The 23,541-nt window shown below is 40.5% G+C and overlaps 3 protein-coding genes across 3 annotated transcripts; all 3 read right to left on the reverse strand.

The window, feature by feature from the left end:
• Nucleotides 1-220: 220 nt before the first annotated feature.
• Nucleotides 221-9,109, reverse strand: cenpt (centromere protein T; the record flags this gene model as incomplete). The annotated part of the gene is made up of 13 exons (XM_083932247.1): nt 221-350; nt 1,471-1,575; nt 1,697-1,867; nt 2,011-2,107; nt 2,217-2,504; nt 2,992-4,104; nt 4,757-4,893; nt 5,013-5,070; nt 5,256-5,392; nt 7,005-7,098; nt 7,185-7,308; nt 7,394-7,514; nt 9,024-9,109. The coding sequence occupies 13 exons, from the start codon at nt 9,107-9,109 to the stop codon at nt 221-223; spliced, it is 2,661 nt and encodes an 886-aa protein (XP_083788373.1).
• Nucleotides 9,110-10,563: 1,454 nt separating this feature from the next.
• ndufa4b (NDUFA4 mitochondrial complex associated b) lies at nt 10,564-12,882 on the reverse strand. The gene is made up of 4 exons (XM_083932401.1): nt 12,717-12,882; nt 11,287-11,375; nt 11,060-11,120; nt 10,564-10,861 (listed from the first exon to the last, which is right to left on the reverse strand). Exons 1-4 carry the CDS (start codon nt 12,756-12,758, stop codon nt 10,805-10,807), a joined length of 249 nt encoding a protein of 82 aa, XP_083788527.1. The 5' UTR covers nt 12,759-12,882; the 3' UTR covers nt 10,564-10,804.
• Nucleotides 12,883-15,029: 2,147 nt separating this feature from the next.
• LOC310960467 (protein FAM117A-like) lies at nt 15,030-22,876 on the reverse strand. Its single transcript, XM_083932176.1, has 9 exons — nt 22,642-22,876; nt 22,225-22,506; nt 21,063-21,208; nt 20,293-20,412; nt 19,850-19,966; nt 19,146-19,274; nt 18,035-18,221; nt 16,796-16,967; nt 15,030-16,016 (listed from the first exon to the last, which is right to left on the reverse strand). Exons 2-9 carry the CDS (start codon nt 22,346-22,348, stop codon nt 15,740-15,742), a joined length of 1,272 nt encoding a protein of 423 aa, XP_083788302.1. The 5' UTR covers nt 22,349-22,506; nt 22,642-22,876; the 3' UTR covers nt 15,030-15,739.
• Between the last annotated feature and the right edge of the window lie 665 nt (nt 22,877-23,541).

Consider the following 23,541-nt stretch of genomic DNA (forward strand, 5'->3'; position numbering starts at 1 on the left):
ATGTTACAAATTTTTAGAAAGGCAGAACAAGCTATACAGAACCACTGAATTCTTATCAACATAATATGTACACATTTACATAACCTTTATATTCTGATTAACAACATTGAAAGGAAACTTGCCCAAATCAAACGCAGTGTAAGTAAAAAAAAAAGAAAAGGTGTAGCTGTTCAAGAGATGAAACCACACCTGAAAACAAATGTAGCTGTAAATGAAACATTCATCTCCTCTTTTTAGGGATGACAACGTTTCCACGGGTTGCAATGGGGATCAGGAGCTTGCGCTGGTCCATACGAAGATATTTTTCAATGAGCACTTCCAGTGGCACCTTGTCATTTACATGGCCCTGTCTGCAGAGAGCAAAACACACCAGTTACATGTTAAGAAAACCAAATTCAAATGAGGAAGATGTGTGCTCTCATAGATCTCATAGAGAGTTGCATAGCTCCTTATGGTTTATCCCTCATGTCACAGGCAGATGTCCTTTTCTTTAGGCTTAACATGGAGCTCAAGCTTGCCATCTAGAGGTCAGTATTCCCCTAGTGTGGAACAGTTATTTATCCGTTCTGCTTAAAATATTAATATATGTCTGAGAGAATTACAGCTGTCTTTATACCTCCTTCATTGTCAGTTGATGAGTTTGACGTCTCAGGTCTGTTAAGAATCCAACAAGCATGTAAATGAACCATGTTTGATTAGTGCACTTGTGGTTTTAAAGGTTTTCAACAGGCATTTGATTTTGTTTTATTAAAGCGGGACATATGCATTATTTGTATTTTGGGTTTCTACTTAAACATGTTTACATGCTTTAATTTAAAAAAATGTGGAACCTTCAAATGACTATGCAGTGACTAACTGGCCCTATGCTGATAGTTACAGTGGTGTGTTGAACTGTAAGAATAAGTCCTTGATGCGCACACCTCGAGTTGTCCGTTTATTGCTTGCTTCTTCAGTCCTCTGCTTCTTGTTGAGGTGCTAATAAATGTGCAAATAACTTAAACTATCTTTTGTTTTTATTTATTGTGTTAGTCATTCATACTCTGCTTTTGAGTTACATGCGTGCATATGGTAAGAACTGTTTTTTCTCTCTGCCGTTCAACAAACACACGCAAACTACACACCTGTGTCATAGATCACTTAATTTCTTGACGTGACCCATCTCCATCAAGTTACCACCCCCTTGTGATGCCATATACCAACACACAAAGTATCTAAATGAAGCTTTCAAAAAATAAACCAAGAAACACCCAACTGGCTCAAAGGTGTGACAAAAGGTGTTATGACATTTAACTTTAAAATGAGGCCTGCAGAATTCATGCAATTAACTGGCATTCACGTCATTTCAAGTGTCCAAGACGTTGCAAATGATCACAAATTTGTCAGTCTTTGTTTTTTATCTTTTAGTTTCTTGTTACGGTAAAAACTTTAGATGGCAAAAAAATCATCATGCCTAAAACGCAACATGCCTACCTTTTCAACAGCAGTTCAGCATCTTCGACCTCTATGGTTTTTCTCTTTGCCTGATTAGCATAAACCTCCAAGTCCTCAGCCAGTCGACCGAAGTATTTATCCATTCTGTTAAAGACAGTGAGTTACAGTGTAGAAATCCATGATGTCCTCATCATGCCCCCCAAGGGGTTAGGGTGTTGCTTAATCAGTGCCAACAGTCAAAACCTCCGCAGTTATAGTTACTTACATGTCATGAAGGACAGGGTACACATCTGGAGAGACCTTTGTTTTGGCAAAGTGCTTGAACACGCCCATAAGGTAGCTCTTAGGAAGGCCCGCTTCCTTTTTAGCCGGCCCTTTCCTCCTCTGTCTCACCGGCTTTGGTTTAGGTACAGGAACAGCTTCACCTGTACGACTGCTGCTATAAAACATATCAAAAGAACGTATATACTATGTATGGTTATAATGTAAAATTAATGCTAGCTTTTCTCTTTTTGTTTGTAAAGTAAAAAATAAGAAAAATGGACTATATATTATAGTAAAGCACAAAGTGCAACTTACCTGGCTTGAATATTCTTAGAACCCGGAGAAGCCGGATGATCGGGCTGGAAAAAGGTAATTTTCTGTCTGACAAAGTCTGGAGTCCTACTGGGGATCACTGACGATTTTAGAAAACAAAAACATGTTTTATTTTTATTTATTTATATATATATTTATATATATATACACACACACACACACACACACACGCACACACACATACTGACCATCACTCTCTTCGTCATCTTCTTCACTCTCCCACTCTTCGACCTGTTCAGCAGCGTCTTCCGGTGAATCGTCACTCAGGTGTCTACTTTCTTCAGCATCGCGTGCCATCTCCGGAAGATCAAAGGAGTTCTCTTTATCGGCGTCAGACTCGGCCTCTGTACCTGCAGCCTCTCTCTGTCCTTGAGTTGAGGACTCGGGCAAATCAGTGATCCCAACATGAAGCCCACCACTCTCACGGCTTCCCAGTTCCAAGCTGCTGTGCGCTCTGGACTTGCCATCAGAGCAGCCTGTAAGCAACCAACACGTAGGACTTTAAAATACTTCGACATGCATGTCAGTTTTATTTAGAGCTGGGAATAAAGCAATATTATATAGCAATAATTTGCAACCATCATTCAGATATTTTTTATCCACCAGGCGTGATATTCTAAAACTCAACTATACTGTATTAAATATCAGTATTGCAAGGATGGCTTTTTAGTTTACAGCTCTGAGTTTGTCTTTGTTTTACTTAAATCACACTACTATATCCATACCAGTACTGATACAATTAGTGCATTGATCAATCAGTAATCCACAGAAATTAAATTGCCAACCATTCTGAAAATGGATTCATTGTTTAAGTCAAAATGCCAGAAATTTGGTGGATCCACTTTTTATGATGTGAGGGCCTGCTGCTTTTCTATTTTAAACAGCTATATTGATAAGAAAAAAAAATGTTGTGAGTCACAGCCCCTAAATCCTCAGTAAGATTATAATCTTTGACACCCTTACCTGCATCTGTGGCGTCTGCTAACTCTCCCCCTGTGTCTGTGACAGGCAGAATGAGTCCACCCTCAGAGCGATGAGCCCTTCGACTGATGTGTTCCACGTCGCTTTCCAGCTGTTCAGATGCCTCCTCACCATCTCCTTCGTGTTCGTCTTCCGGTTGAGAATCAGCCAAATCTCCCTCTTCTTCAGACTGAGTATTGGCTGCAGGATCCTCTTGATCACTTTGATTATCTGCAACATCCTCCTCCTCCTCTTCCTCCTCTTCCTCGGTCTGAGACCTGGCTGCAATATCCTCCTCGGACTGCAGGTCGACGGCAACTTCTTCATCTGGCTGGGAATCAGCTCCATCTTCTTCTTCTTCTTCTTCTTCTTCTTCCGTTGGAGAGTCTGGTGAAACCTCCTCTTCCTCAGTCTGAGATATGGCCTCGACATCCTCTTCAGGCTGGGAATCAACTCCATCTTCTTCTTCTACAGTTTGAGAGTTTGGTGAAACCTCCTCTTCCTCAGACTGAGATTTGGCCTCAACATCCTTATCAGGCTGGGGATCAACTGCACCTTCTTCTTCTTCGGCTTGAGAGTCTTCTGCATCCTCCTCTTCCTCCGATTGAGACCTGGTTGCAGCGTCCTCTTCAGTGTGAGAATCACCTGCACCTTCCTCCTCTGTTTGAGCTTCCACTCTGTTCTCCTCTCCCTCAGACGTGGCGGCAGCATCTTCAAGTTGACCATCAGCTGTACTCTTATCATCCTCCTTTTGAGATTTAGCTGCATCCGCATCTTCCCCCGACTGAGAAAAAGATTCATCCCGATGTTTGGCCTCCTTTTCAGTTGGAAATGCATACAGTGACTTCTCTTCCCCCAACTTGCTCTGCTTCACCTCCATCCACTCCTCCTGATCTATCTGTCTCTGAAGCTGAGACGCCATCACCGTTGGTTTGTCCTGAGTTGCAACCACGGAAAAGCTGGAGGTCATGGCATCAGGCTGAGCGTAGAGAGCCGTGTTACAGTGGAGGATATCAGTCGTGATATCAGGTTCGCTGAGTTTACTTTGGCCCAAAGTGAAGTCCTCAGAGTAGGCGGTCTGACTGAGAGCCCGCTCCTCCTGCACAAAGCTCACTCCTGGATGACAGGAAGACATCGCAGAGAGCTCAATTAATTTCATAGATGATGCACTATTTGCTCCTCCCTTCCAAAAAGAAACAGCCTTATTTGTTTCTTACCACCTGCTTGCTGAGGCTAGAATTTAAAATAAATTTAAAAGAGATGCTATATACACCAGAGGGGGACAAATTTAAGTGAAAAAATGACTTGGTGGTGAAACCATTAGTTAATTAATAAATCAATAAAAAAAAAATTGTCAGTTTCAAATTAAAAACAGTTGTTTGGCTGCGGATTAGTCAGTGTGAAATATTACAGTCATACAGTTAAAAATTTGGGTTCTACAATTCTAGTCCAATACACACATACAGCAAATGTCCCCTCAAGGCCTGCTAGCTGTTCATTCTGGCTCTGTATACGCTATGGCTGTATAAGACAAAGGCAGTAAGACTGAGAGGGACGGTAAAAAAAAAAAAAAGGAGCAATGACGGCAGGAGTACATTTGTTTGGGTGTTGAGTTCAAACATCAACAATCTTTCACCTTTAAACGGCTAATAATAACTTTAACTAATACATTTAATTAATAATCAGTGCGCTCATTCATCTGTCATACATATGAACACACATGGAACAAAAAGGATGCTGCAAAGAATAATGGAATGATTATAATCACCTCCCATTTGCCTTTTATTCACAGCAGCGCCAAATTCCTCCTCTGTAATTTTTCGACGGTTAGAAACTCTCCTCTGCAGGCCCTTTTTCTCAGTCTGAACATTCACAAAGGGTGTTTTTAGACTCAGAGAAGTGGAACTGCAAAACAGATTGGACGGAAGACAGTTAAATTATTCACATTAAAACTGTAAACAGCAACCTCACTTTTTAACATGACAAGTAAAACTACACAATCACACGGCGATTTCTTTTTGTACCTTGACAAAGAAAGTGATGAATGGTCGGCTATTGATTCTTCATTTTCCTCCTCAACATCTGGAAGGACAAGCATTCAGCTAGTCGGTTAAACATACATCATAACAGTTCACTGATATAGTGAGTATACTGCGTAGACTCCACCCCTATTGTAAATGCAACAATTTGTGACAACAAACATCCATAGATACGTACAAAAATCCCATTAAAATACAGAAGCCTATCAACAGTGACTTTAACCTTACCGTCTCCATCTTTAAGACGCTTTTCAAAAGCGGTTACGTTAAGGCTCCGACGTGGTCTCTTCCTGCTCAGTCCTTTTGCGGTGCTCAATATGTTGCCAATGGTCACGTCAGGCAAGTCCAACCCTGACAGCTCGATACTGAAAGTCAAGCAAATATTAACATATACATAACACAACATAATGGAGCCAGTTGCATAAAAACTTAATATTGCTGAAGAGAATGCAAGTCAGAGTGGGTGTTATTATAGCCCAGCGATGACTTAAAAGTCGATTCCTAGCTCACTCGGCACCAATAAAAGTACTCAAAAAATGTGCACATAATCCATTCCTCAAAAATACTATATCAATCTGGCACGAGGCCCACAAATGTTTAAATGAAGCTCCTAAACTTTCAGGTTTCACACCTATTTGGGGAAATGAAACCTTCAGAGCAGGAAGATGTAATATGGGATTCAAACATTGGATGGTAAAAGGACTAAGCACAATAAAAGACCTGTAGAATGAAGGGACTTTAATGTCTTTCCAACAATTAATGGATAAACACAACCTTCCCAAGGAACACTTTTTTAAGTATTTGCACATTTGAAGCTTTATATATTCCCAAATGAAGACTACCTTAGAACCTACATTAGGCTATTTATATGCCAGAGGTCAGCTGTCAAAGTTTTATGATATACTATCAGGAGGCTTTAAGAAAAACTCTTTATCTTTATGGGAGAAGACGTGCCTTCACGCCCAAACCCAAACGCTAAATACCAGATTTAAACTGTTGCAGTATAAGTGGTTGCTCAGGACTTATATTATTCCAGTTAAATTATATCATTTTAATCCTGAGATCCCTGATATGTGTAGTAAGTGCACTGAAGAAACTGGCACTCTCTATCATTGTATGTGGGAATGCTGGAAACTGCAGGTATTCTGGAAAGAGGTTCTAGGGCCGACCTCTAAATTGACAGATATTGTTGTTCCCATTGAACCTAAAATGTGTTTAGTAAACATATACCCTGAACCTTTCCCAGTAAATGCAAAGAAAGGCTTGTTGCAAGCCAAACATGTAATTGCCTTGACCTGGAAGGACACTCAGAGACCTGATTCTACACAGTGGGTTAAGGAGATGTCTTGCAGTCTGGCACTAGAAAATTTGACTTACATAGCAAGAGGGAAAGTTGAGGATTTTTATGAGATATACAAATGCCTGGAAACAGATAAGCACTAGATATACCATTGCAGGTTTGCTTGATTCTTGCACCACAGCTAGAGTACTAAGAAGAATAGGAAGGTGACCAAGTTTTATAAATTTCCTTTGATCCATCTCATTATTATTATTATTATTATTATCATCATTATTATCGTCATTAATATTATTATTATTAGCATTTTAACTCTAATGCTATTACGGTACTTATTAATATTGTCGTCATTATTACCCCCTCTTTATTTCAATTTAATGTACTTAATGTGTGATTTTATTATGTATTATTACTATTATTTTTTTACTTTATTTACACACTTATTTATTTTTCTCTAAAAGTAATGTTGGTTAAGAGAGGGCGTGAAGGGATTTTCCGACCGTCATTGTTTGTTCATTGTGTATTGTTTATTATTGATCATCCAAAAACTTAATAAATTATGTTTTGAAGGAAAAAAAAGTTGATTCCTCACAACTGACATGATGCACTTATTTGAAATACTGTTGGATAGACATCCCAAATGTGAACAACATGGAATTTCTGTTACACACACAACTCACCTTGGACGCTTCCTCGTAATGCTAGTGTCAGCTGACGATGTCTGTTGCTCTTCTGATGCAGCTTTCTCATGAACCACAGGGGACTTCACAGGCTCTGAATCACATGACAAATGACGGGGGTTAAAAGACAACAAACAGCTGCAACGGTGTGTGTGAATAAAGACAGACACATGCACACACCTGTCTGCAGGAAGTTTCTGAGTATGTGCCTCGGTGTGTCTCCGTCGTCAAACAGCATTGAGGTTGGGGCCACGACTGAAGCAGTCCTCCGTTTAGTGGCGGGTAGGGATTTCCTGGTTATACTCTGGAAAGGAGGTACATAGGTCAACTTTAAGAGCATCAACCGATTGTCCACCATCAGCATTGACTCTGCCGCTCGCCTTCCTCACCTCACGCATTTTGTGACGCAGGCTGCGTCTGAGGAGGTCCTGTGGGGTTTGGGCACCACCATCTTTCTTGCTCTGTCTCTTGCCACTTCTGGTTGTGATGGTACTCTGTGCTTTGGAAGTGCTGAAGACCAGACAGCTCATAATTATTTCAATCTTGGATATAATGTCATTGAGATTTCTGAACAACTTGAAAAGCAAGAATTGATGTGGCATATTGCCCCACCTGCTGTGTCAGACTTAAACGAGTGTAGAAAAAAACATCTTTTCCATAGTTTTGCACTGTTTAATTTAAGCTTAGCAGTTAAATGCAGCAGTGGAAGAAGTCTTCACATCCTTTACTCAAGCAAAAGTACTAAAACCACACTGGGAAAATAATTCACAACAAGGAAAAGGCCTGTGTTTAAATTTTTGCGTAAAAGTATCTAAGGTTTATCCACTTAACGTACTTTCAACTGTAAAATATTTATTGCGCAGTAAAATGTTTCATGTCAGTGTTTTACTATTAGGCCCACATATAATGCTTTTGACTAATATGACTGCTTCAAATGTTTAAGATTGTGCAAAATGAACTTCTTCATAAACTGTTGGATAGTTTAATCTTAGCAATGCAGCATACGCTACATATAATCATCTTGTGTTTTTGCTAGGGCCCTCCCGTCCTGTAACCATGTATCTCTTTAAAGAAAAAGTCAACTTTTTATGGTGTGAGAAAAACAGCTGTTTTCAGCTTAGTGATGATGCATCTACCAGCTGATCCCAGATGGCCTTTACACAGTACATACAAAACATCTCAACACTTAAAGAAAGACTTCGTCCTTTAGTTTATCACAAACATTCAAAACAAACACATCTGGAGACAAATGGAGAAGTAATCAAAGCTGTCAGACAAATGTAGAGGGAACGTATCACTAGTCGGACGCCGTTCGCTGGTATTAGCCCTCTCTTTTACTGGGTGATCGCTACCGAAGTGCAAGTAGAATTAATCTACACACGTCTAAGAATCTACAAGTGAAGTTTCATATTTGTACAGGGGCATTTACATGTCAAACTAGTAAAATAAAGTGACCTTGATGAGAGAAAGCACTAAGAACGTTTGGGCGATGGTTTACATTAAAAAATGAAATGAAAAGGAAGACTTTCCGATATATATTTGGAGCTGTTAAAGCGTGTCATTTTATTGTGAAGGACTGAAGTATGGTCCCGGGTGTCTTGACAGCATTGATGCTAATGCGGAGGACCAGCAGCTCCCAGTGTTCACCGAGGAGACCGGGGTGTCCGACTAGGGCCAAGAGGAGCACACGGCCAATTCACCGGTGTTAGCTTCCTGTCGACCACTCTTGTAAACACAAAGCTGAATCAGCCCGTTAAAACGATATTTGGTTACAAAGATAAGAAGTTAGACTTTAGTTGTACACCATTAAATTACCTCAAAACATTACAACACCGTTCATATCCGTAGGTTAACCAGAAAGTCTGATAGAATTTAGCCAAAAACGGTCCGACTGGTGACATAGTTCCGCTAGTCGGGTAAAAAGTAAAATACGTGTCAGTTATTGAAATACAAACCATTTGACTTTCCTAGTTCCTTCCCAGATAAACTAAATAAAAGATTGAGATGTTTTTGAAGTACCTGCGGGTGATGGGAGTGCTGGGTGGCTCGGTGCTGAGGATATGTTTCAGCAGGACCCGAGCAGACAAGTCCTCCGTGGGATCCATTTACCGACGGAAACGAGACAGTCAGCTGTTGCTAAGTTATCTGACGGTTAACAGCGGCGTTAACCGTGTGGAGCTGCGGCTTCTTATATACTACACTAGTATGTTACCTACTTCAACATCTGTTACCCTCTGCTGACTGTTTAGTTGTTGTGTCTTTCGGTTTCAACGGATTCACTCCGTCCCGCGTTATTTTTTAAGTAAAATCTCGCGAGAAGACGATTTCTTCTTCTTCTTCTTCTTCTTCTCTGTGTTTGCATGGCGGTTGGCCACCTGCTGGTATGGAGGTCCGTTCAAAACTAACATAAATAGAAATTGAAAGAAGAAGAAAATAATAATATAATTAAATACATTTTAAAAATTAAAAAAACGTCTTCTATTCTATTCCAATTATCACTACCAACTGAGTGTAGTGTTTGAGTAAAAAATGAACGTTTTAAATGTATTTTTTTTTGTTGATTTGTGTGAGAACATTGCTTTTGAATCAGTTCCATTGTCTATTCAGAGTATCATAATGTCCTCACTAGTGTCACCGTCTCTAACAGCAAACTCTGCTGGCCACAAAAGAAATAACAGCTAGTGGAAATTCAAAAACACTACCGGGAGATGATCACCTCTGCAGGAAAACCAGGCAGGCTGGATGAAATAAAGCCCAACATTTAAAGCAGAACAGCATGTATTGTGTTTTTAAGGAGATGAAAATGTTTAAATTAGACATCAAGAGATGGAGTGTATGATAAAAGGACTAATTACCATATAAAAAGGAGATTATGAAAAAGATAGTGTTTTCCTTAAAATGTGTCCCGGGCTAGGAAGTAAGATGTATCAACAAACCAATGATACAACCTTTCTCATGAAGATTAAATAAGTTCAAATACTTGTTAAACTCTTGGTTGTCTAACCCTTTAAAGTTTAGCTTATATATTTAGACACAATTTAAAGATCCCTGTCACGAGGCTATATTTAAAGTAGTTTCATCTCTGTGTTAGATTTTGGAAAACAAAATAGTTTGAATGCCACTGTAGAACATAAATAAATCTAAGAAGTGGTTCATGAGAGATGTGTTAATAATGAAACAGAATCCGTGGTGGTCACCTCTCCTGGCCTGCTCTAGTGTCACTGAGGTGGACTACAATACTCTCATCAAATCAAAGCAGCTGCACTTTTCAGACACTGCTCTCCACTGTGGGTGTATTCTCCACCGACTGCAAAGATGAGGGACAGGAAATGAGTGGATTTTCCCTGCTGTAAGAGCTAATTACACCAAATGCTTTACAGTGTTTACTGTAATCTTAACATCAAGTGGCGCCTTTAATGTCACCTGATCTCATAACAATGACCTCAAAATAGCATCAAACAAGTACTGTGCTTATGAAACCCTGACGATGCAATTTGAAGTGTGCTTCAGTCCTCCGTCAAAGTCTACCGTGCAAAATAGTACACATGCAAGTGAGACATGAGATTTAAATAGTTTTAATATTTCACACAAAAAATAAATTCATCCATTAGTGAAACAGGTGGTTGCCTGTTTTATTACGTTAATACAATCATTGATAAGTGGATGATCCCTTTCCCCGCCCCTCACACTGGAAATGATTAACTGAATAAGTGTGATTTCGTTCTCATCCAGTGTCATGAGTTTGTTTTGTATTTGGCAAAAAGTGCAAAGGCTCCGCACACGATGTCAGAGATGGAGGCTTAGAAATCAGGCCTGTCCTTCTTCAGCTTGGAGTAGTCCATGTTAACTTTGAAGAGCTGGAAATACACAAACACATGTACACGATCAGTACGACAGAGGCAATATGGACTTTGAGGCAAGATAAGAGAAACGGCTTGAGGTTTCAATTTAACCAAGCAGCCACGTAAAGTAATACATACAAATGACAGATAGTGATCAATATGCGTCAAAAATGAATGAGTTATTAATGCAAAAAATACAAAAGAGGCTCATACTTTGTACTGCTGATTGGGCTCTATGTTGTTCCAGGGCTCAGGGTTGTTCTTGCGATCCCATCTGAGGACAAGAAAACTCTGTAAATGTGGAGTCATCTTCACATTTCTTTGCATAACACTTGAACACACACATACACAGATACACATAGGGTTTAATATAAAGCCAACTGAGGGCTAAAGAAAATACTGTAAGTTCATTATCTTTCTCAGATGTGATAGAGACTTACGAGACATCAGGGTTCTTCAGAGCCAGCCGACCCAAATACAGCATGCTCATGGTTGCCCCACCTCCGATGAAGATGAAGAGGGGGATGAGCTAATGGGAAAAGAACAGAAATTAATCCCAGCGCAGTTTTCACCCCAATTATAAATTAATTTGTGAGACAAAGGATGACTATTCTTTAGCACATTCTGGCTTGAGAGCCTTTAAAAAAATTTTTAAAAAGAGGACTTTTAGAGGTCTTGGAATGGGATCACACCAGCCATGACGCCAAATCGTCTCAGGGGCGTAAAGTGGTGGAGCGATGGCCCCTTCCGTATTTCCTGCCCCCCTACCTCAGGCCCCCTTGCACAGACCACACCTGTCTTTGAACTCTGCCTGTTTTGATCTCAACGACAAATCTATAAAGTTATTAGTTATAAGAGGAAAGTGGAGGAAAATGTAGCATATGATTGTTGCCCAAAGACTTTATCTGGCGTCCCCTTCTTGGGTCCCATCCACTTTTTATTCCATTGAAACAGCAAAATGACTAATATGAGGTACCAGTGTAATAGGTCTACTTTTTGAGTATACCTTTTATAGAATAATCATTTAGGCTGATTGTTTGAATGGCATGGCTGACCACTTAAGCTTTCATTAGGTTTCACTTTTCATGTTCATCATAACTTGCACACATTTCTAGCCAGTGGTCTATAAATACGGACGCTGCCGTAAAGCAAGTCGTTTCACCCCGTCGTCCTTGGATAAAGAGACTCTTTAAATACTGTACCCTGGCCCTATAGTCACGGTATGGGGAACATACAGTAGCGTACGTGCTGCAGCGACCTACACACATGGCTGTGGGCATGATGAGGCATTTCTCTTAAAGGGAGGGGTTTCTTTTTCATATCACCAGACGAGATTTAGCACTCTTAATAATCTATTCAAATAATGTATCAATGATGTATTCGGAGATAGTGATTCATTCATTTTGAGAGTCAAATCAAATAAAATAACCCTGTCAAACTCAGAGGGTGGCACAGCAACGCATATAATCTACACATAATACAGGATTATAGTGATGAGAACGGAACATTAGTAGGCCTATTATATGATACAGCCTAACGTGGAAATACTGGTGTTAATTGCTTGTATCGACCTGTAATCTGCGGCTACTGTCGAGGAATTAGACATTTCTGCAATCAGACATATTCATCTTACTCTGCCGCATACTGAAGATACAAAATACATTTTAAAAGACACATTAAACGTGGCATTAATTGAGGAAAGCTGCACGAATACATCATTAATAATCCCACCTCAGATAATTAAGGTGCGAATTTGAAAAAACGGGCGCGCGCATTACAACCATCGCGTCCTCCACCCGTCCTCACGAGCGCCTTCAATGTCACCGGGTCGTTCACGTGTTGGAAAAGAAATAAGTGTGAAAGGACTCACAGCTGGGTGGCTCTTGAGCTGTTTGGCGACGACCCCCAACATGTCGGGCTATCCGCTGACAGGGTCCGTTAGAGCGAATATCTGCGGGGAGCTGCGCTGTTTCCTGCAGGTCTTTGAATGCGCTCGGAACGGCACAACACCTCCTCTGCTGTCTGCTGTCAGCCAATCCCACAATGCAACGGCAACAGCTGTATGCGACTGTATATCATGTAGGCTCTATGGAAAGTGGAGCACTTAAACTCCACATTCTCTGTCCTCGTGTTAAAGATCGTTATTAAAGAGCACACTGTCGCTTACACACCACAAATGAGCTCTAGCCTCTCTGTTTCCAGTATAGTTCATTTAAATCCTAAAGAAATAAAAGCATAATCTCACATTATGCTCATGTTACTCCTCTGTGTATTTGTTTTTATAAACTGTGAACATCTAGATCACTGGTTCTCAAACTGTGGTACTCAAGCTCTCTCTGGTGGTATTTGAAAAAGTCTCCAAAATAAAAAAAAGGAAACAATTAATTATTATACCAAGAAAATACATACTTTTTTGGGGTCCTTGAAATGTAATTTAAAATACGTTGAGCATTTCCTGTCATATTTTTGTTTATGGAAAGTTAACAGCAATTTACAGAAAAATGACGGCCTCTTTGCAACCCTAGCTGTGACAGGTTATACCTCAGTGGTAACTGGAAGGTAGGAAATCAATGACATGTCTTGGTATGTTTGATCAAATAGTTCAATCATGTAATCAACGCTGAATTGGGAGCTAAACTGGGATGGCAACATAGGTAAAAGGTAAAATGATTGGTTTGAAAACACTGACATTTCAGTTCTGATGCTACTCCTTCCTACAGCGTGACTGCGGATAAAGACGGTTCATAGTTTGAGAACCACTGTTATAAATAATTTGACAGCAATGTAAATTTGACATTATAGGGAATTCATTTAAAGGTCCCATATTGTAAATAGTAAGATTTCCAAGTTGTTTTTAAATTGTAAATCAGGGGGAGGTGTTTCAGGTGTATCAAAATTATTAGTCCACAGAGAAATGCACACAACCCGTATTCAGAAACTGTGTTTTTTAAATGAGCCGACTTCTGTACAGTTGTGAGGTCACAACTAGAAAGTGCAGCTACAGTCATTCCCCGACTCCAGTGAGGGTGCAGAAACCTGGAAACACTGACCAATCAGAGCAGACTGGGCTTTTCTAGGAGGGAACTAGGACGGAGCATTTCAGACATAGGGTAAATACAGGTATAGTCAGACAGATGGTACGACAAAAATAATTTTCCTTTTGAACATTAAAACATGTTCTAATGGAAATCCAAAATACAAGTATGCATCTGAAAATGAGCAAAATATGGGCCCTTTAAAAACAGTTTAGTCCATGTTCTGATTTCACGATGACCTAAATCAGCTCAGTTTCAGACGACAGGTAGAACACCTCTCTGCAGACGTTGGAAATTCAGAACAGAGTTAGGACTAGTTTAATAAATGACAAAGACAACATCTTATCAATCATATTTATGTGGACAGAACACAGAACCTGAGATAACAGCACGTCCCCAGCATCCACACCGATTCATAAAACATTGAAACTGAGGCTTATTTGAAAAAAAAGAATGTTTCCATCCATCAGTATTTCACCAGGATACTAAAACTAGAAGTTAGTCAAACAATCAGACTAGTTAACTTTCCATTCATGTGCACATGCAAACAAAACTCCTGTCAGAGACAATAAACCCAGGACTAAGAAATGGAAGGAACGTGTGCTCCTCCACATAAAACCCTCTCCTGGAAGTGCATAAAAATCCACCCGATACAGTAACACCTGCCTCAATTGTACTGACAGAACAAAACTAAAAGTAACAGGGTTTTTTTTTTAGCTTATGTTGCAGGTAATTGAAAAAGATGTAGAAAATACACATAACTACTCTTAAAGTACAAAAGTGAATATAAAAATAAGAATTGCGACTCAAAAGTAGCAGTTCAATTTGTGCAAACATGTCTACCAGAAATAAAACTATTTGAACATTAACATGTCAGCTTGGCAGAAGAAGAACATCTTGACGGATCTACACCACTAAAACTGGTAAGGTAGTCAACTAGGCTGTGAAACCCCAAAGCTATCAAGCACACATCTAGAACATCACACACTAACAGATGTGCATCCATTAACACGTGCACAAATTACTTTTCTCCAAGTAAACAATATGACAACAAAAACGTATATGTACAACTTTTAAAGCAGGAAGGTGTGAGCTGGAGCGTTTAGGTATTGATATTACCCAAGTCCAACACCTGGAAAATTCCCTTCAGTTTCCAATAATCAAAATATGATCTCATTGTGTCTTTTCTTTATCGGGTAAATTAAAAAGTACCCAACTGATTTGTCGTGCTTTGTACACCAGCAACAGGTGCAAGGTCAAGTTAGGTAAAAAAAAAATTAATTTGCAGATAAATATCTTTGTATACTTAAAAAAAACAAGCAAATCTTATCTAAGTAGGGTTTTTTCGTACTTGACCCAGGATTGGGACATTTTAGGACAGATGATGCACTGCAGACAAAGTTTAAAAACCAGTATAATAATAATATAAGAGTGCCTCATGGCTTCTTTGGGAAAAAACTGAAAAAAATGTGAAGCGAGTGAGGGAGTCAGTCATCCAACAAACCACAGTTCAGATAGAGTTAAAGAGTGGAAGACTGCCCCGTCTCTCTCTCACACTCGTGTTTGGCCAAAAATATATCTTTGGATTATGAAGGGACAGAAATGGCTTGATTTTTTTAAACGTCACAATGCCCAGACACCGAAACAAGTAGCTCATAAAGCATATCCATTACATTGCGTACAATATTAATTCTTTTTTCTTTTTCAATATTATTTTTTAAACAAAAGATTATTTTAAACCTGTATAGAAAAGGAATGGTCCATTCCTAAAAATAAAGCATCAACAAATCTTTCCCACACCAAGGAAACATTTGCATTAAGCATAATCATTTCCGCAGAATAAGATCTGCAGCGGTGATCAGAATGCGAGGCCCTCCCCGGAGTTTTCTCCCATGACAGCGGTGTTGGCGACGGGAGGATCTGGAGGAGCGACCCGGTTGCCAGAGGATGTTTCCTGGCTCGAGCAACTGCCTGCTGGAGAGACAGCAAGGCTACGGAACAACAGGTCCATGGAGGGGAGCAGGGGCTTCAGGAGGCTGACGGGGCAGAAAGCTGAGCCCCCATGGGGGGTGAAGTTTACCTTGTTGGGGTCTGGGCAGGAGGAGATGAGGGCTGGCTTGGGCTGGCGTGGAGTGCTGCAGGATGAGAGGAGACCGGCTATAAGAAACCTATGACAACAGCAATATCTCAAAGTGTAAGTATTAGAAATGAGGTTTGATGACACGGAAGACAGTTATTGTTAGTGTCCATGTCACAAGAAGTTGTCCCAAACAAACAAACTTAAAAAGTAGTCAGTCCTCAGGATTAGAGTGTGCCGGGGTTTATTTTACCGTCTCCTTCCTACACCTTTTTGGACAGGTTATATTTATTTTATGTTTACAAGAAATTGTATATCAAGTTTTCGACAAGTTTAGTGTTCATTTTATTTAAAATAGGTTTTACTTTGGCATTAATGCTACAGTAGTGTCGTAACAGTAAGGATGGGGGCTACACTATACTGAATGTCTTGAGAAAAGTTGTTTTAGTTTTTTGACCAAACTGGTTCTAGCACATAGATTAAATGTCAGGTCATGTCCAGATGCAGTATGAATGGAGGAGGATCACCAACAGAGGGCGCCCACACACTGACTCCAGTTTCAATTCAGATACATGTGGAATTAAGTTGGGGAGCCAGGTTATTTCAAAAAGAGTCCTATATTAGATCTTTATCAGAGTAGAGGTAAGAAAACATCTAAAGGCGCCAAGTTTAGACAAGGAAAAAAAATATAAAAAATTGAAAATATTATGCAATGCTAAAACGGTGGAGTACTCTTAATAGCTCCTACAAACTGGTGAGCTCTGTACTGTAGGTGTGTTCAGGGTCTGAGAGAAGAGAGAAGTCTGTCAATTTTGTTCAGACGCAGAACAAACGTACCTGGTTTCCTCCCAGACTCGGACCTTCTCGCAGCCCTCTGGAGGCTCTCTCTGGAAGCAGCAACTTTTGTTGGGCCCTGGGGAGGACGACATCAGCAGAGGCAGGGAGAGGTCCGCCTCATTTTGTGAGGAGAATGGAGACAGGAGGCACATCTCTGCACTGTCTATCAAACCTGAAAACAGCAGGGAAAAGACAAGGTTGGTCGAATCAAAGAGAGACAGAGACAATGACATATAAAAAACCTATGTTTATCTTAGTTTTAGATAGTATTCATATATATAAAATAACTGTAGTTTGATCATTAAAAGGAATTGTGTCACCAATACCAAGGATATTACTTTTGCTGAATTAGTGGCTTAATGTTTAAGATTGCTTTCAACATAAAAATAAATCTATTGTTTAGACTTGCCATGTAATAATAAAATCTTTCACAAACAGTATGTCATGTATTAGTCAACATTTAAATGGGAAATGTGTAATACATTAGTGTAAACTAAGTATGCACATTCAATATTTTGAGATCATTTTTTACTTGCAAAACAAAGTGCTCCTCTGTGACCATGAAAATGAACCATCAACATGAACTATAGTGCATGTGGTTAAATGCTTTGATTAACAGCCAATAGCAGCACACAAAAGCCCTAAAGAGTCTGCAACCTGTCATTTTGATTTATTCATGTATGTAAACTTGCAAAAGTTATAAAATAAAAAAAAGTGGTCTCATCTGGGACAAAGTCACCTTTGTTTTGCTGATAGTGATGCTTAATTAAAGCAGAAGAACAAAGATTGTAAATGTCTGTAAGATGAGACACAGCAGCAACTGATAAAACATCCACATCATCAACAAACCCCCGTGTTAATGCAAGTTTGCAGGCGTGTATAAAAGTTGCCTGTGTGATTGTACATGTATGCAGAGTGGTTTTCTGATTTGAGGCCATTTCTTCGGTGGTTGCAACAGGTGCAAGTGTCACAGCAGTTCACTTTCCCTTTTATTTTCTAGCAATTCTCCACTTTAGGTTATTGCCATTTGGCTAAAACTAGGAACTTCCAGGTACATGACTGAAGACCTCCAGTTTAATGTTCAATCAAACAACATTTTTCCAAACAGTGGACCGTACAAAATGCACTGTAAAAAGGATATTGTGGACAAAATATAAACTCTTTCCGACATGCTGACAATTACATTTACACGTAACTTGGAGCCATCAAACGGATAAATTATACTTATATATAGCTAACCTTGGTGCAGGTCCAGAGGTGCATCTTCACAGCTGGGTGGAGATGTGGAGATGTTTGTGGGAGAGGAGCTGGGCGAGGAGCAGGAGGAAGATGAGGACGGGGGTGAGGTGGCGGGGTCGCTCTGCGATCCGCTGCTGCAGCTCTGTGGAGGAACCGGAGCCCGGTGACCATCTGGCACCTCAAGGAGCTGCCAAGACAAGAAACAACCCTGCGTGATAATCCAAATCAGATAGTATGCTCACTTTTCTGGCAGCTGGCTTCACAGTAGCAGACTGATGACTGAGGGCGCACTCACACTGTCAATTCGTACCGTGCCTCCTGCGTTTGAGTGATTGTCCCCCCTCCCTCCTCCCCCGGCTCGACTGCTTCTTGCTTATACATCATCACCCCTCGGAGATTAAGTTTTGTCTGGCTGTTTTTGAACATTTCATCTGACAGAATCTGCACTGTTTTTAAATGTCCGTCGCAGGTAACCAACCGTCTTATATAAAATAGACGTCAGTACCGCTGTCAATGCTCGCGCTCTTACACGTGCGCACGCTCTTCTCCGTACATGTGCATCCGTGCTTTACAAAAGCCCAGCTTTCTCAACCTCCGCAGCCGGAAAACGTGCCGTGCCTGGGGGTGGAACAGTTGTACTCACACTGGTCAAACAAACTACACTTTAGCCGTGAAGTGTGCTTGGGCACAGTATGAATGGACAGTGTGAGCGTGCACGAGACAGAACGATAGGTTTTCTAATTGTGAGTTATTGAGTTGAGGAAAATGTTGTGCCATCCAACAGCTGACATCCCTGATACAATCTAAAAATGTCAGCGAGCCTTTCTGGGTCACCGGGTCTTATCTGTGGGTTGTCTGCGTAGTGATGAACAGAGAAGCTGTAAAATTTTGACCAAGAACATCAAAAATAAAATTAGGCCCTAACTTGCACCACAGCACAGGTAATGTCATAGAGAAAGAGTAGTTCAAATGGTGACTGAATAGCTTCTTTCTTAAAAAATTTAAATAAAAAAAGCTCAAATGAAGCGTAAAAAAAAAAAAAAAAAAAAGTATAACCATTCCTGACAAGTCCTTTTCACGTGTATGCTGTGTGGGGGTAGGTGACACTTACCCTGTGCTGAGGATGCGGTGGCTGGCAGATGAACATGCCCTCCAGCTCCTGGTTGAGGCCCTCCACACTGCACCGCAGTCGAGGGACCAGTGTAGACAGGGGAGCGAGGGGGATGGGAATTGGCTGAGTCTGAGGACACAAAAACAAGTTGATGGAATTTAGTCTAGTTCTCTAGTCAGTTGTTCCTGTTTGCTCTTGACGTATAGCAATGAACTATTTTTATGAGGAGTGCCCTGTATATAAAGTTTATCACAGTAATACTCTGAAGCACTCTTACGCAGTTCCGAACACACAGTTTATGAGAGATAAATAATAAAGCCAAATGTGCTACAGAGATGACGGCAATCAATTTCCAGTGAGAATGGGGTTTGTAATCTTTCTCACTGGTTTGTCATGTCCCCACATTTTGGTCTGAAACCACCTCAGCCCAGTGGAGTGTGACAAAGCGCAACAAGTCAGTGCAGACCAGCTGCGCAGAAAAGCAGAAGCGACATGATGTAGTGGTCTTCCTGTTACTTCAGTGTTTTATTCCATTTACTTCCTGAGATGAGCTGTGACTGTCTTAGTTCACTTTGATGAGAGTGATTCAGTGATTAGGCAGGCTGCACCCATGAAGAACTATGCCTGTAAAAGGTGTGTACACACACACGCGTGTATGAAGTCACTTAGTGCAGTGTGATTATGTGGGGAGGATGCTACGGTACCCGAGTAGTTCCTAGGCTACAGCTCCCCTGAGGATATCCATGCGGGCGATCTTTGTCATGCCCCCCTGAGACCGCAGGTTTGCTCCGCTGCTGCAGCTGTTGTTTTAGTTTAGCGATCTGCAATGAACAGAGGTTATTGTCAGTCAACAAGCACAGATGAAGCCCTTTAAACCTACAAATGTAACTCTTTATAACAAGGGTCCCTTCTTAAGCATGTATTTAACATTTTAGTGGTGATGATCGGATTTATATTGTGATTTTGATGAAAGATGTCAAAAAGGGAAGTTTCTTTGCAGATGAGATCATTTGGTCTCCTGTTGCCCAATGCTGTAGAAGTAATCGTGTCAGGCCTTTTCTTCCCCAAGAGCTTGTTCTTTTGATGTCGCATTTAGCAAATCTGGTCATTACAAACACACTTGAGTAACAGTCAGGCAGAGATTCACCTCCCGCAGATGCTCAGCGCTGCCCCAAGATGCCGACCGTTTATGGCTGCTGCTGCTGCTGCTGCTGCTGCTGCTGCTGCCTCTCCTGCTTTGGGATTTATCTGACCACGAGTCTGGGGTCTGGGGGAGGAAGAGAACCACTATAAAGAACTAATACTCTCCAATTAAGATTACATGTGACAAATAAATAAGCATATATATTAAAGGTTTTAGCCTGAAGCTGCATGCTGATCATGTTTAAAAGACTGCAAAGTGTTACGCTGAAGTCCCACGACATAATCAGGACTTGACACATTTTTCAACAAAAGCTGCACACTTAGCACTGAGCTTTTCTCAAAGGCTGATCTGCAGCCACAGCACACCATTCACACCCACAGACTCTGTCTTTGCACTTGTCGAAGAGCGAAAGAGCAGGAGAAACTGAAAAACAAAGAAGAAGGGGGAGGATGTGGGCAACCGAAAAAGCAGTGGCGAGTGCCTGCACACAGAGCAGAGAGGATGGGTGCAGCCAAAACGGCCTCATCAGCTGACTTCAGGGACTGTTGTCATGGCTGTGGTTCTCACTCTGTAATAGCTGTGCAAGCACCGGACACTCCCTCCGTCTCTGGCAACTTCCTTCTCTTTAAAACTGCAATCTTTTAATATGACTCAAACCTCAAATGCACTAATGACTTTAAAGACAAAAGTCTGAATACGAGACATGTGGTAAAGTCGTGCATTCCATTCATTTCAGCATTATTTAGGTCACACATTCTTCATCTGGAGCCGACCTGGGTGGATTTGTCCTTGCGAGACAGGCTGCTCTGGCCCTCTGGTTCTTTGGGCCAGTGTCCCTGAAGGTACGGCCCGATGATGGCATCAAGAGACATTGTCCGCCTCATGCCAGAGCTCAGCTGGTGTGGTTTGGGCTTTCCAGCTGTCAGAAGGACACAGCTTTTTAATTTGACATGCAGCGGACACATTGAATTTTCCTGTTTTTTATGAAGTTTGCATAAAGATGGTGGCAGAACTGGTGCATTTTTTAATTAACCCATTATTTTACCCGACATGTCAGAAACAACGCAACGCTGCTGCTAAAAATAACTCCTACAACCAAATGTTGAATCAGTCAAAAAGATGTAATGTAGTTAGAGTAAGTAAGCTTTGATTTACTTTACCAGTAACAACATCTAGAGCTGAAATTAAATGATTACAAGATGGACATAATTTAACAGTCTTAATAAAGATATTATTTCAACATTAATAAGTCCTCTTTTATCCTCTCAAATATGAAGATTGTATAAGAATATGAAAACATAACCCTGGACTCTGGGAACGTCTAAGCTCCTCTATGGATATTTTCATAATTTGTCTGATTTCGTAGACTAAACAGTAAAAATCGATCAAACAACGACATTTGTCAGATTAATTTGTAATTAAAATGACAATTTATATTGTCATATCTACATGGTAATGATTGCTAGGTAGTATTGTTGTCCATACTATACTGTTATATAGTTTATTTCTATTTTATTGTTTTATTATTCCATTCCAACATGATGGGCAAACACATTAACAATAATATGTGATATACCAATGTATACATTTACATAGAAAACAAAATAAAGCCCTTTAACAATGAATGAAAAGTTGAAAGACCTTATTTTGAAAGTTGTGTTGCAGATAAGAGTTAATGCAGAGACTTCCTCGTTGGCATTAATGAATGTTTTATAGATGCTGCTACAGATGTTTCATAACGTAATTAGCTTTACTAGGTCATCGAATTAGAAGGGAATAAGTACTTATGGGTGGTGCAGCAGGTGTGAAACCACATCTTAAGTAGGTCATATTAATTCATTTTCACATTTCCTAACATGGCATCACATTTAAAGCTTATATGGGGACATGCACTGTATATGAACCATGTAGTGTGACAGATGCTGAGCTTCATACCTGACTTTCCATCTCTCTGGTTTGGTCGAGGCTTGCTGGCCAGCTGATAGGGAACAGTGGCTTTGAGGGGCTGTGGACCCAAAGTGACTCCTCGGATCTGTGCAGCTCCACTTCGTCCAGACATCTTTTTTTTTTTCTCCAGAAAACAAATCTGGGACAATTAAGCTCCTAACTTGGGTGAAAAGAGCAGTGGACGTCCTGCCTGGTGGAGATGTGGGGGGATGCTCTGTGGAGAAACACTGGTGGTGGCTGCAACCCTTCCTCCACCGGTGATGAAGACAACTAAAAACCGTTACAAAAGTCAGTTTTGAGTAACACAGACAACATTTCCACGTAAACACAACCACCAGAAGCGTTTAGCTCGACAAACGAGACGTTTCTAACAGCGTGTGGTGAAGTCGTCGGCGGTGAACATACTTGTTTTTTCTGACTTGTTGTGTGCGAGTTAGCAGCCTAGCAAGCAAAAGTTTCTTTGTGAGGATGTTGAGATATTTTCACCCCCGCTGTCGAACAAGGAAGCAGCTCCAGTTTCAGAAAAAGTCACTTTAACGTAAACCCCTACGTCTTCTGAGCAAACCTGGATGTATATTTCATTATGGTTTGGTCGGACTGCGGCGTGTTTTAGTGGCCCAGAAAGTTGCTCACAGTTCTTTCAGCCCCTCGGCGTTTTTTTTTTTTTCTTGTCTGAACTCCAAACACCTCCACCACCACCACGCTGGTGTGGATTTAATTATATGCGGGGGGCGGGGTCCAGCTCAGCATCTCGCGTTTGATTGGTTAATGAAGCCCACGACTTCAATTCTATTGGTCAATCCGCCGTCAATCCGTCAAACATCAGACAATGTCATTTGCTGTCCCCGCCCCTAATTCATATCTCAGATTAACTGATTTTGAGCCGTTAAATTCGTGTTGTGATACCACATTTGAGCCTTTTACGTCTTTTTCAACTATTAAACGTGACCAAGACAACACATGGACTGCTGTTTAAAAACGATGCAAGTCATTGACGTTCACCAGTGAAGTGCACTTTGGTGGTCTATGTATTTAAAGGGCCATACCAGTGTTTGCAAGTTTACCCCCCCCCCTTAAAAAAAATGCCACAAATCATGTAGTCTTTACTTTTATTTCAATATTTCAGATTTATTTCAAATGTATGGTAAACAATGTGAGATTAAAAAAACATAGTGTCCCTACTTTTCAAGGTAACCATTGGTTTCCATTCATTTGAGTAGGAAACTGAACCGTGCAGACTCCTGAAACTCGATTGATTTGTAGTGGTGGAATAATAGTTATAATAATAATAATAATAATTTTATT

The sequence above is a fragment of the Echiichthys vipera genome (assembly GCF_963691815.1).
Source record: "Echiichthys vipera genome assembly, chromosome: 18".
Lineage (NCBI taxonomy): Eukaryota > Metazoa > Chordata > Actinopteri > Perciformes > Trachinidae > Echiichthys > Echiichthys vipera.

Excerpts from the sequence above, each read along its gene's own strand:
- ndufa4b (XM_083932401.1), bottom strand. The coding sequence starts at position 12,758 with ATGTTGGGGGTCGTCGCCAAACAGCTCAAGAGCCACCCAGCT. Across the intron at positions 11,376-12,716 it reads AGCTCAAGAGCCACCCAGCT|CTCATCCCCCTCTTCATCTT; the intron begins GTGAGTCCTTTC and ends TTTTCCCATTAG. Across the intron at positions 10,862-11,059 it reads AGCCCAATCAGCAGTACAAA|CTCTTCAAAGTTAACATGGA; the intron begins GTATGAGCCTCT and ends GTGTATTTCCAG.
- LOC310960467 (XM_083932176.1), bottom strand. The coding sequence starts at position 22,348 with ATGTCTGGACGAAGTGGAGCTGCACAGATCCGAGGAGTCACTTTGGGT. Across the intron at positions 21,209-22,224 it reads CCAGAGAGATGGAAAGTCAG|CTGGAAAGCCCAAACCACAC; the intron begins GTATGAAGCTCA and ends TCCTTCTGACAG. Across the intron at positions 18,222-19,145 it reads CACCGCATCCTCAGCACAGG|CTCCTTGAGGTGCCAGATGG; the intron begins GTAAGTGTCACC and ends TTGTCTTGGCAG.